Raw genomic sequence first — 12,048 nt, 5'->3', positions numbered from 1 at the left:
GCTCTCAATGGAGGTGAAGCAGAAGATCCTGAGACTGAAAAAAAAAAGAATAAATCCATAAGAGAGATAGCTGAAATGCTTGGAGAAGCCAAATGAACAGTTTGGTAAATTCTAAGAAGAAGAGGAATGCACTGGTGAGGTTGACAATTCAAAAAGGCCTGGACGTCCACGGAAGACAAAAGTGACGGATGATCACCGAATACTCCATGGTCAAGAAAAAATCCATTTACAACATCTACTGAAGTGAAGAACACTCTCCAGGAAGTGGGTGTATATGTCTCTAAGTCTACAATAAAGAGAAGACTGAATGAAAGTAAATACAGAGGGTTCTGCACAAGGTGCAAGCCATTCATCAGTCCCAAAAATAGACAGGCCAGACTTGACTTTGCCAAAAAACACCTCAACAAGCCAGCCCAGTTCTGGAAAAGTGTTCTATGGACAGATGAGACAAAGATAAACCTGTACCAGAATGATGGGAAGAAGACAGTTTGGAGAAAAAAGGGAACGGCACATGATCCAAAGCACACCACATCATCTGTGAAACATGGTGGAGGCAGTGTGATGGCATGGGCATGCATGGCTTCCAAGGGCACTGGGTCACTTGTGTTCATTGATGACATTACAACAGATAAAAGTAGCCGGATGAATTCTGAAGTATACAGGGATACACTTTCTGCTCAAATTCACAACAACTCAAGGCTGCTGCTGTAAAGGCCTGGCAAAGTATCAAGGAGGAGGAAACCCAGCCTTTGGTGATGTCCATAGGTTCCAGACTTCAGGCAGTGATTGCCTCCCAAGGATTTGCAACAAAATATTGACAACAAACTTTTTTGTTTAAATTATGCTTAATTGTCCAATTACTTTTGAGCCCCTAAAAGTGGTGTGTTTGTAAATAAAAATTTATACAATTCCTTCATTTTCAGTAAGATGTTGTTGTTCAACCACTTGAATTAAACATTACTGTCTGCACTTCAATTCTGGTCAAGATATTTCATTTCAAGTCCAATGTGGTTGCATGTAGAGCCTAACTTGTGAAAATTGTGTGTCTGTCTCAATATTTTCTGGCCTAACTGTATGTTGCCTAAAGGAAGCATATATAGAGTGAATATGATCGGCCTGAGCACAGAACCCTGCGGAACTCCATGACTTGCTTGAGTGTACACAGAGGAGTCATCATTAAACTGTACAGATTGTGGTGAGGGTGACGGGTGTGGGGTGAAGTAGAAGTATAAGAGTTTTTGGTCAGATTGTACACTAAACCGACAACGCCACCTGGGGAATTTCACCCCAGGAAGTAAGTTTCAACAAAGCTCACACAGTTCGTTTTACTCAAAACAGTAGACACGTTCCAATCAAACATACATGTTCTTTATTTTAACAAACTAATACTTAACTTTTACTTAACTAAAACACTTAAAACACCACTCACACGGGGACAAATCAACAGGGGGAACTAATTTAAAGCTGAGGCTTACGGGGTTGCGTGGGCTACTGCCTGATGCAGAGAATCCCCAACCAAAAATATAAACACCCAGGCACACTTGACAGTCACACACAGCACACGCTCAGTGAGGAGACCCAGAACCCAGGGGAAGCACAGCACACGAGAAAGGGGGGACCCCGCCAGGTTACCACCACCACCGGACCTCAGCAACTAAAGAGGAAAACAAAAAGGAATTAGTGGGGTCACAAAATTCAATGAACAGAAATGTCCAAAACTTACATACAAATCAGCAACTAAACAATACAAACTACCTGTCACGGCCCTGGCCGTGTCACAGGTTTCCTTGTGTTTCCTTTTTTCTTGTCCTCTGTTTCTCCCCCTCCCCCTGTCTGGGTCTGTGTGATTGTGCTGTGGGCGTGGCAACTCCCTCACTCTCCTGGGTCCCTGATCGCTGTGATTCAACTCACCTGCTCCCTGCTGCTCACCTGACATCCATCCAGTAATCAACCCTGCAGTATAAAACACCGGTTCTCCTCTCCAGTCTTCGCCAGATCGTTGTGTCTACCAGTGTGGATCACCACCTGCCTGCCTGCCTGCCTGCCTGCCTGCCTGCCAGCCTGCCTGCCTGCCTGCCTGCCATCACTTCCAGCCAACTCAAACCCCTCCAGCCTGGTTAGCTTCCCTGCCTTCAACCCACTCCCTCAGTCTCCATTCTTTGTAATAAACACCTTTTTGCACTCTCCTTTTGAGTCTGTGTCCTGCATTTGGGTCCTCCTCCGTGTTTGCAACACTACCAACCACAAATGAAAGAAATAAAGACAAATACTGGAAGAATAGCCCTTTGCCCAACCAAAATATCAAAACCAAAGAAGTTAAATAACTAAGTAAGCAAACAGAGAAACTGAAGTAACTAATGAGGACAAAAATGAAATAAAACAAATGTAGAGAGGATCTAACCCCACTATTCAGTCACTTCATTAAATAGGTGCGTTAAATGCCAATTAAAACCTTGGTTCAAAGCAAAAGCATGAAAAGCAAAACAGAAAGCATTGCACCAAAAGCAACACATAAAACAAGGAAAACAGAGCTGCAAACAAAGCAGTGGTCAAAGCTGTGGTACGACAAAGCAGCAGTACGACAAAGCAGCAATACAGAGACAAAAGAGCGGAGACAAAACAGCAGTACGGAGACAAAAGAGCGGAGACAAAACAGCAGTACGGAGACAAAAGAGCAGCAGCCCCCTGTAGCTCTGGCGATGTGTCCCTTTAAACCCGCCGCACCCGATCAGCTGATGCCGACGTCACTCGCGCATGGTTCGGCAAACGACGCTCGTACACTCTTGGGCGGCTGGGATCGTTAGCAGGGATGGCTGGATATGACACACCAAAGGAAGAGGGAGAGAATCGCGCAGCTACTGGCGTTCACCGCAGCAGGCCATCTAGGTGACACACACACACACACACAGGAGTCTCTGGAAGCCCCAAGTCAGCCGCTCTGTCCACGCGTAAAGGTCCGACCCGGAAATGACGTCACCGTCAGGAGCAGCGAGAGAGAACTGGCCGGGAGGGATCGACCCCTTTTATAGAAGGGTGCGCCTCTAGTGGTTTGCTGTGGTGTTGCCAATTAGGCAGGCTCACCCACAGGTCTCTATCCTGCCACAAAGCTACTACTCTGAAACTACTCTGTAGCTACTTCCATGGTTTCTGTATTTGAAGATAAATCAGTACCTACTGAAGTTAATACTTGCCGAATTCTGTCTCTAACAGTTAGAGTTTTATCATGAAAGAAGCTCATGTGTTCAGGGTCCATGATGTTGCTTGCCAGAACCCAGGATCTCTCCTCCAGGCCGTCATCCTACCAGTTGACCAAGTACTGGAATCCCCGGCGACATGCTGCTGTGAGTCTCTTTACTGTTTACACTGGTCCTCCATCAATGAACCGGGGGGGAGGCGGGGGTCTGGAGGCTGGGACCAAAGAACTATCGTTGATGGGCTTCATGCGATTCACGTGGAAAGTGGAATGTACTCGAATGGACTAAAGGAGTCTGAGTCTCACAGCCACAGGATTAATGACCTTTGATATTGGGAATGGACCAATGAATCTGGGAGCCAACTTACGCGATCCTCGGTGGCAACCAAATATTCTGGCCACACTGCTAGGAACCTGACGTCTGCGACCCTCTTGTAGTTCTCTGACATGTGCAGCAGAACCCGACGGGCCCAAAGAGAGGGAGTGCAGAAGGGATGCTGACCTCGTGTTCCAACTCCGGGAACAGTGGAGGTTGGTAACCAAACATGCACTGGAAAGGAGACATGCCTGTTGATGAGCATGGCAGGGTGTTATGTGCAAATTCGACCGATGTGAGATGTTTACCCCATGGTATAACACACACTCACTCCCACACACACACAAACAAACACATACACAGTTACTATATTGTTGCATTATTGTATTATCATATCACATGCAAACATGAACGCAGTGTATCCCATCTGGTTGGACAAGAGATCTTTGTATTCATGAGAGATGTAAATCTGTGAGGGCATCGATTATTTAAATATAAAGTCCAAAGCTTCTGCACAGTGGCATATTGAATCAGGACTCACATCAACACTGATGTGTCATTATGATATGAAACTTGAACTACAATTCTTTTGTTAACTTCATATCTTTGTTTTGTTTTTGTTGTGATTACACATGCTGAAGTAAATATCACAGTATCTAAAAGGTTTTCTCACTGTAACTGGTTAATATTGAAAAACTGAATTGCAGGAATCAAGGACCATGGAGCCAGAAGGGACTGTCAACAGGACGTACACTCTTCATGACATACATCCCTGCTATGAGTCAGATAATGGAACTTACATATTTACAAGCAGCCCTTCAATAATATGTGTATTATTATATGTTTTCCTCGGCTCATTGTCTGTTGTCACAGTATGTGGAAATCTTCTTGTGATAATCTCCATCGTTTATTTCAAACAGCTCCATGTCCCTACTAACTACCTCATCCTGTCTCTGTCTGTGGCTGACCTGCTTGTAGGAGTTTTGGTTTTTCCTTCCAGCATGGCAGTCACTGTAACCTCATGTTGGTATCATGAAGGTTTATTTTGTAAAGTACGAGGGAGCTTTGATGTGACTCTAAGCACAGCCTCTATTTTGAACTTATGCTGTATTTCTATTGACAGATATTATGCAGTGTGTCAGCCTCTCGCTTATGGAAGCAAAATAAATGATCATGCTATCGGGATTATGATCCTGCTGAGCTGGGGAGTTGCTGCTCTAATTGGAATTGGCATCATAATTGCAGGGTTTAATCAAGGAAAATGTGAAGAGAGCTGTTCAAGTGATGCTCTCATATCAACCACTCTGGCATGTATTTTCTCATTTTACATCCCAGTCATAATAATGCTCTGTATCTACCTGAAGATTTTCATTGTTGCACAGAGACAGGTGCGCAGCATCCAGAACACAACCTGTCAGAGCACAAAGTCTGGAGCAGCTGTCAGTAAAATGGAGAGAAAGGCCACCAAAACTCTGGCTATAGTTATGGGAGTTTTTCTCTTATGTTGGACTCCTTTCTTCCTTTGCATGATCTTTCAGCCTTTAACATATGATGTAACACCAGTTGCTGTGATTGAAACCCTTAACTGGCTTGCACTGTCAAACTCAATGCTCAACCCATTTATTTATGCTTTCTTTTACAGCTGGTTCAGATCAGCTTTTAGAATGATCATTTCTGGTAAACTATTTCAAGGTGATTTTGCCAACTCAAAACTGCGTTGACTTGTTTTGATCATTCAAATACGAATTCAATTGCAGAATAATGATAAAGGTTGAAACAGTAAATACTGACAGTTCGCCACTGTTATCCCGATCACTGCCTGAGCAAAGTGTACTGTATGTACTGTATATATACCGGTAATTCTTATTTAACAATATTTAACAGCACTTCAGTAAAACTAAAACTGTTTCGATTTCAACACGATAACACATGCATCTGATAGATCAGATTGGATTCCACGAAAAGTCATAATCTGTAAAAGAGTGTCTTGTGAAGCTGTTTTACAAAAGAATATTTCATTTCACCAGCCTCTAGTACTTAGATTAGATGGGGGGTGCAATCAGCAATGAAAGGTGTACATAAGAACAGTGCAATCGTGCAAATTGCAAAAAAAATAATAATAAATTAAAATATGGTATCCTATGTTCATTAAATAGGGCATTCCATTCTGTGGCTCTGTGATAGATATTGTCTTTGTCTTTCAATGTCTTTTACCTAACCATCTTTATCTGCGTATCTGCCTCAAAGTCATTACTTACATATGGTCTGACAGGAGGTCGGGGAACTAATGCCATTATATCACTGAATAGTTTTGCTGAAGCCATTGTTCTTTACTTTATACTGCCAAAGAGAAAACCATTAAAGATACCTTCAAAACACCTGTGGTGTGTTCACAATTTTTCAGGTCTGTCAAAAATCAAACACCCATTTGTGTTTTGAAAGAGTTTTTGGTTGCTGTGATCATTCCTCCTCTCTATACTCCCTGTGAAGTGGTGCTGCATAGAGGAAGTACACTGTAAGTCATTATATTCTTTAGGTCACACAAAAATGCGTGTATATTAACATGAATATACAGGAAATATGTAATTATGGTGATAGTAAATGTATACTAAATATAATATGTAATTATGATGATTGTAAATGTATACTGAATGTAATCAGTGTTATTAAATACCCATGAGTAAATATAGATTTAACATAAATGTTTCCCACTGTTGTCCCCCCACTGTGACTGCCAAGTCACACACAGACTCCCCCTATCATCGGCTGTCGAGGTTTAGACAAGATAAGATAACATAAGATAAGACTTGATTAATCCCCAGCCAGGGAAATTCGAGTGTTACAGGCCGCAGGCAATAGCAGTAAGCAGAAGAACAGAGGAAGTCCCCTGACAGTCTAATAGATAGACAGATAGACTTTATTTATCCCAAGCTGGGAAATTGCAGTGCAGCAGCCGCATGACACACAGTGAAATAAGCGAAAAATTGTGAAATAAGACTATGAAGAACAGAACTATATATAAAAAAATATCAAAATAGCAAGCAGTAAAAAATTACATACATAATAATAAAATATCAAATATCTTTTTTTTTTTAGCTGTTATTGCACAGTGTAATGGCATGTGGCAGGAAAGATTTCCTGTATCTGTCCCTTCGACAGCGGAGCTGTAGCAGCCTGTGGGAGAAGGTGCTCCGCTGTCTGTCCACTGTGTGATGGAGAGGGTGCTGATCATTGTCCGTGATGGATAACAGTTTATTCAGCGTGCTCCTCTCCACCACAGTCTCAAAAGACTCAGGTCTGAGTCCAAGTACAGAGCCGGCCTTCTTGATGATCTTATCAAGTCTGTTGGTGTCACTGGCTCTGATGCTGCTGCCCCAACATACAACAGCAAAGAAGATGGCGCTGGCAACCACAGACTGGCAGAAGATCTCCAACATTTTGCTGCACACGTTGAAGGATCTCAGTTTCCTCAGGAAGTAGAGTCTGCTCATCCCCTTCTTGTACACAATCTCTGTGTTGGATTTCCAGTCCAGTCTGTTGTCGATCACCACTCCAAGGTATTTGTAGTCCTCCACCTCCTCCACCACCTCCCCTTTGATCCATAGTGGCTGTGAAGGCGTCTTCTTCCTCCTGAAGTCGATCACCATCTCTCTGGTCTTGCTGGTGTTCAGCCTCAGGTGGTTTTGTTCGTACCACTCAAGAAAGTTGTCTATCAGTGTCCTGTACTCCCCCTCCTCTTCCTCTCCTATACACCCCACAACAGCTGAGTCATCAGAGAACTTCTGCAGGTGACATGACTCAGAGTTGTACTTAAAGTCAGTGGTGTATAAGGTGAAGAGGAAGGGAGAAAGCACAGTCCCCTGTGGAGCTCCTGTATCGCTGACCACCACATCAGACAGCCCGCTGCCCAGACGGACAAACTGTGGCCGGCCTGTCAAGTAGTCAGTAATCCAGAAGATCACTGCGTCGTTAACACCCACCCCCCGCAGATTCTCACCCAATAGCAGAGGTTGAATGGTGTTGAAGGCACTGGAGAAATCAAAGAATGTGATCCTTACAGTGCCTCCTCCAACATCAAGATGCATATGGGCTCGTTGCAGCAGGTAAATGACAGCGTCATCGACTTCTAAATGGGGCTGATAGACAAACTGCAGGGGGTCCAGGAATGTCTTCACCTGTGGACTCAGCTGGGCTAGGACCAGTCTCTCCAGGACTTTCATCACATGGGATGTGAGGGTGACTGGTCTGTAGTCAGCTGGGTCAGATGGCCTCGGCTTCTTGGGGACTGGAACCAAGCAGGACGTCTTCCACAGCTTCGGGACTTTCTCCTGACTCAGGCTCAGGTTGAACAGATGTTCCAGTACAGGAGACAGCTTGCTAGCACAGGTCTTCAGGATCCTAGGCGTGTTGCCATCGGGGCCTGCTGCCCTTCGCTGATTGAGTCTTTCCAGCTGCCTCTTTACCTGGCCTGAAGTCACCGTTGAGTGGTTAATGCTGGTGTCCTCAGTGGGGGAAGGGGAGGAGGAGGAGAAGGAGGGGGGGCAGACGGAGAGGTGATGTGCTGGAGAATGTTGGGGGGTGGTGCTAGCCATTTGGGACAGTGTGGGTGTGTGGGAGGCAGGGGGCGTCTGAGAGGTGGCAGGAGGTGAGCTGAACCTGTTAAAAAACTGGTTAAACTGGTTTGCTCTGTCCAGGCTCCCTGATGTCTGCCTGTCCTTCCCCTTCATCCCTGTGATGTGCTTCATTCCCGTCCACACATCTCTCACACTGTTCTGTTGGAGTTTTGCTTCCAGCTTCCTCCTGTAGTCGTCCTTACATTTCCTCAGCATATCTCGGAGTCCGTGCTGCACTCTCCTCTGCTCCTCTCTGTCTCCAGACCTGAAAGCCCTCTTCTTCTCGTTCAGAAGTGCCTTCAGGTCGCTGGTGATCCAGGGCTTGTTGTTAGAGAAGCAGCATACGGTCCGGGCTGGCATGGTGGTGTCCTCACAGAATCTGATGTACTCTGTATTGCAGTCGGTCATGTTGTCAATGTCCTCCCCATGTGGCTCACAGAGTACATTCCAGTCTGTCGACTCAAAGCAGTCCTGCAGTGCTTCAGTGGCGTCATGTGTCCACTTCCTTACTGTCCTGGTGTGCTTGGATTGTCTTTTCACCAGAGGGACATACCTTGGAGTCCTGACCAAGTTGTGGTATGAACTACCAGAAAGGGGGGGGGGGGGGGGATCCAGGCTTTTGTTTTCTCTGGTGGGGCAGTCCATGTACTGATGAAAGTTATTTAAGGTGTTGTTCAGTGATGCATGATTAAAATCACCTGTAATAACCATGAATGCATCCGGGTGTTCAGTCAGTAGTTTAGTGGTGGTGGAGCTGATGATGTCACAGGCTACCGCTAGATCAGCTGACGGGGGGATGTAAACAGCGATAACAATGGTGGACGTGAACTCCCTCGGTAAATAATACGTCTGCATTCCCACAGCCAGCAGTTCAATGTCAGGGGTGCAGAGACGTTCCTTCATGTTAACATGTCCGGGGTTGCACCACCTCTCACTTCCATAAAGTACAAGTCCGCCACCCTTTTTCTTCAGACTTTTGGAAAACTCTCTGTCCTCCTGCACCAAACTGTATCCTGGGACCTCAACGCTGCTGTCCAGGATGTGCGAGTGCAGCCGTGTTTCACTGAAGCAAAATAAGCTACACTCATGGCATTCCCTCTGGGTCTTCACCAGCACTGCCAGCTCATCAGTTTTATTCCCCAAAGACCTCACGTTTCCTGTTATAATCGCCGGGACCACTGGTTTGTGTCTTCTCCTTTTTTCTTCCTTTTCGCTCTAGACCTGCAGCCCCAGCTTCTCCTCCATAACTCCTGCGGGGCCACAGGTCTGTCTCCGGGCAGCAGCACAGGTTTACACAGCGCAATCAGGGAGTAGTAGGGAAAGTAGAAGAAAAACACGGAGAAGGGTAGCAAAGTTAAGTCCAGCCATTGTCACAACTCTAACGAACAGGTTGTGATTGATCAGGAAAACAGAAAAAAAAGAACGAACGGACAAATAAACGAAACTTAAAAAACACGACGGGAGCTGCTGTTACAGGCTGCCACCTGGGATGGCGCCAAAGCATGAACCTATAGCAGCATAGCTCGGGGAGGTCCAAGGCAAACCTGAGCCAGCCCTAAATGTAAGCATTATCAAAAAGGAAAGTTTTAAGCCTGCTCTGAAATGTAGAGAGGGTATCTGCATCCTGGACAAGGACTGGAAGATGGTTCCACAGGAGAGGAGCTTGATAGCTAAAGGCTCTTGCTCCCATTCTGGTTTTAGAGACTTTAGGAACCACCAGTAAGCCTGTATTCCGGGAACGTAGTGTTCTAATGGGGTAATAGGGTACTATGAGCTCTTTAAAATAAGATGGTGCCTGACCATGTAGTGCTGTGTAGGTAAGAAGAAGGATTTTAAATTCTATTCTGGATTTGAGAGGGAGCCTGTGCAGAGCGGCTAATATCAGAGAAATATGATGTCTTGTCCTGGTTTTGGTCAGAACACATGCTGCAGCATTCTGGATTATGTCCAGCAGATGAGAGCGAGTGCAGAAGGGATGCTGACCTCGCGTTCCAACGCCGGGAACAGGGGAGGTTGGTAACCAAACATGCACTGGAAAGGAGACATGCCTGTTGATGAGCATGGCAGGGTGTTATGTGCAAATTCTACCCATGTGAGATGTTTACTCCAGGTGGTTGGTTCTTTAGAAACCAGATTCGGTTCTGGTCCAGTCTCTCGATCCTTCCGTTGGTCTCGGGGTAATGTCTGGAAGACAGTGGCCCCATGGTATAACACACATTCAGTCACACACACACACACACACACACACACACACAAACAAACACATACACAGTTACTGTATTATTGTTGTGATTATGACATCACATGCAAAACATGAACGCAGTGTATCCCATCTGATTGGACAAGAGATCTATGTAATCATGAGAGATGTAAATCTGTGAGGGCGTCGATTATTTAAATATAAAGTCCAAAGCTTCTGCACAGTGGCATATTGAATCAGGACTCACATCAACACTGATGTGTCATTATGGTATGAAACTTAAACTACAATTCTTTTGTTATCTCAACTTCATATCTTTGTTTCCTAAGAACATTGATGTTGTTGTGATTACACATGCTGAAGGAAATATCACAGTATCTGAAAGGTTTTCTCACTGTAATTGGTTAATATTGAAAAACTGAATTGCAGGAATCAAGGACCATGGAGCCAGAAGGGACTGTCAACAGGACGTACACTCTTCATGACATACATCCCTGCTATGAGTCAGATAATGGAGCTTATGTATTTACAAGCAACCCTTCACTAATATGTGTATTATTATATGTTTTCCTCGGCTCATTGTCTGTTGTCACAGTATGTGGAAATCTTCTTGTGATAATCTCCATCGTTTATTTCAAACAGCTCCATGTCCCTACTAACTACCTCATCCTGTCTCTGTCTGTGGCTGACCTGCTTGTAGGAGTTTTGGTTTTTCCTTCCAGCATGGCAGTCACTGTAACCTCATGTTGGTATCATGAAGGTTTATTTTGTAAAGTACGAGGGAGCTTTGATGTGACTCTAAGCACAGCCTCTATTTTGAACTTATGCTGTATTTCTATTGACAGATATTATGCAGTGTGTCAGCCTCTCGCTTATGGAAGCAAAATAAATGATCATGCTATCGGGATTATGATCCTGCTGAGCTGGGGAGTTGCTGCTCTAATTGGAATTGGCATTGTAATTGCAGGGTTTAATCAAGGGAAGTGTGAAGAGAGCTGTTCAAGTGATGCTCTAATATCAACCACTCTGACATGTATTTTCTCATTTTACATCCCAGTCATAATAATGCTCTGTATCTACCTGAAGATTTTCATTGTTGCACAGAGACAGGTGCGCAGCATCCAGAACACAACCTGTCAGAGCACAAAGTCTGGAGCAGCTGTCAGTAAAATGGAGAGAAAGGCCACCAAAACTCTGGCTATAGTTATGGGAGTTTTTCTCTTATGTTGGACTCCTTTCTTTCTTTGTATCATCTTTCAGCCTTTAACATATGATGTAACACCAGTTGCTGTGATTGAAACCCTTAACTGGCTTGCACTGTCAAACTCAATGCTCAACCCATTTATTTATGCTTTCTTTTACAGCTGGTTCAGATCAGCTTTTAGAATGATCATTTCTGGTAAACTATTTCAAGGTGATTTTGCCAACTCAAAACTGCGTTGACTTGTTTTGATCATTCAAATACCAATTTAATTGCAGGATAAAGATAAAGGCTGAAACAGTAAATATTGACAGTTCGCCACTGTTATCCTGATCACTGCCTGAGCAAAGTGTCCTGTAAATACGGCAGTATTTCTTATTTAACAATATTTAACAGCACTTGAGTCAAACTTTTTCAATTTCAACTCGATAACACATGCAGCTGATAGATCAGATTGGAATCCACACAAGTCATAATCTGTAAAAGAGTGTCTTGTGAAGCTGTTTTACAAAATAATATTTCAAT

General features: G+C 44.3%; 2 protein-coding genes across 2 annotated transcripts; both read left to right on the top strand.

The window, feature by feature from the left end:
* Nucleotides 1-4,228: 4,228 nt before the first annotated feature.
* On the top strand, nt 4,229-9,436 carry LOC121622362 (trace amine-associated receptor 1-like). Its single transcript, XM_041959324.1, has 3 exons — nt 4,229-4,556; nt 4,629-5,201; nt 9,342-9,436. The coding sequence occupies exons 1-3, from the start codon at nt 4,229-4,231 to the stop codon at nt 9,434-9,436; spliced, it is 996 nt and encodes a 331-aa protein (XP_041815258.1).
* A 1,327-nt stretch (nt 9,437-10,763) lies between these two features.
* On the top strand, nt 10,764-11,765 carry LOC121622361 (trace amine-associated receptor 1-like). The gene is made up of 2 exons (XM_041959322.1): nt 10,764-11,091; nt 11,164-11,765. Exons 1-2 carry the CDS (start codon nt 10,764-10,766, stop codon nt 11,763-11,765), a joined length of 930 nt encoding a protein of 309 aa, XP_041815256.1.
* Nucleotides 11,766-12,048: the final 283 nt, after the last annotated feature.

Source organism: Chelmon rostratus, chromosome 18 (assembly GCF_017976325.1).
Source record: "Chelmon rostratus isolate fCheRos1 chromosome 18, fCheRos1.pri, whole genome shotgun sequence".
NCBI lineage: Eukaryota > Metazoa > Chordata > Actinopteri > Chaetodontiformes > Chaetodontidae > Chelmon > Chelmon rostratus.
Note: the sequence above shows the minus strand (reverse complement) of the source record. Positions and strands in the feature narration are given on the sequence as shown.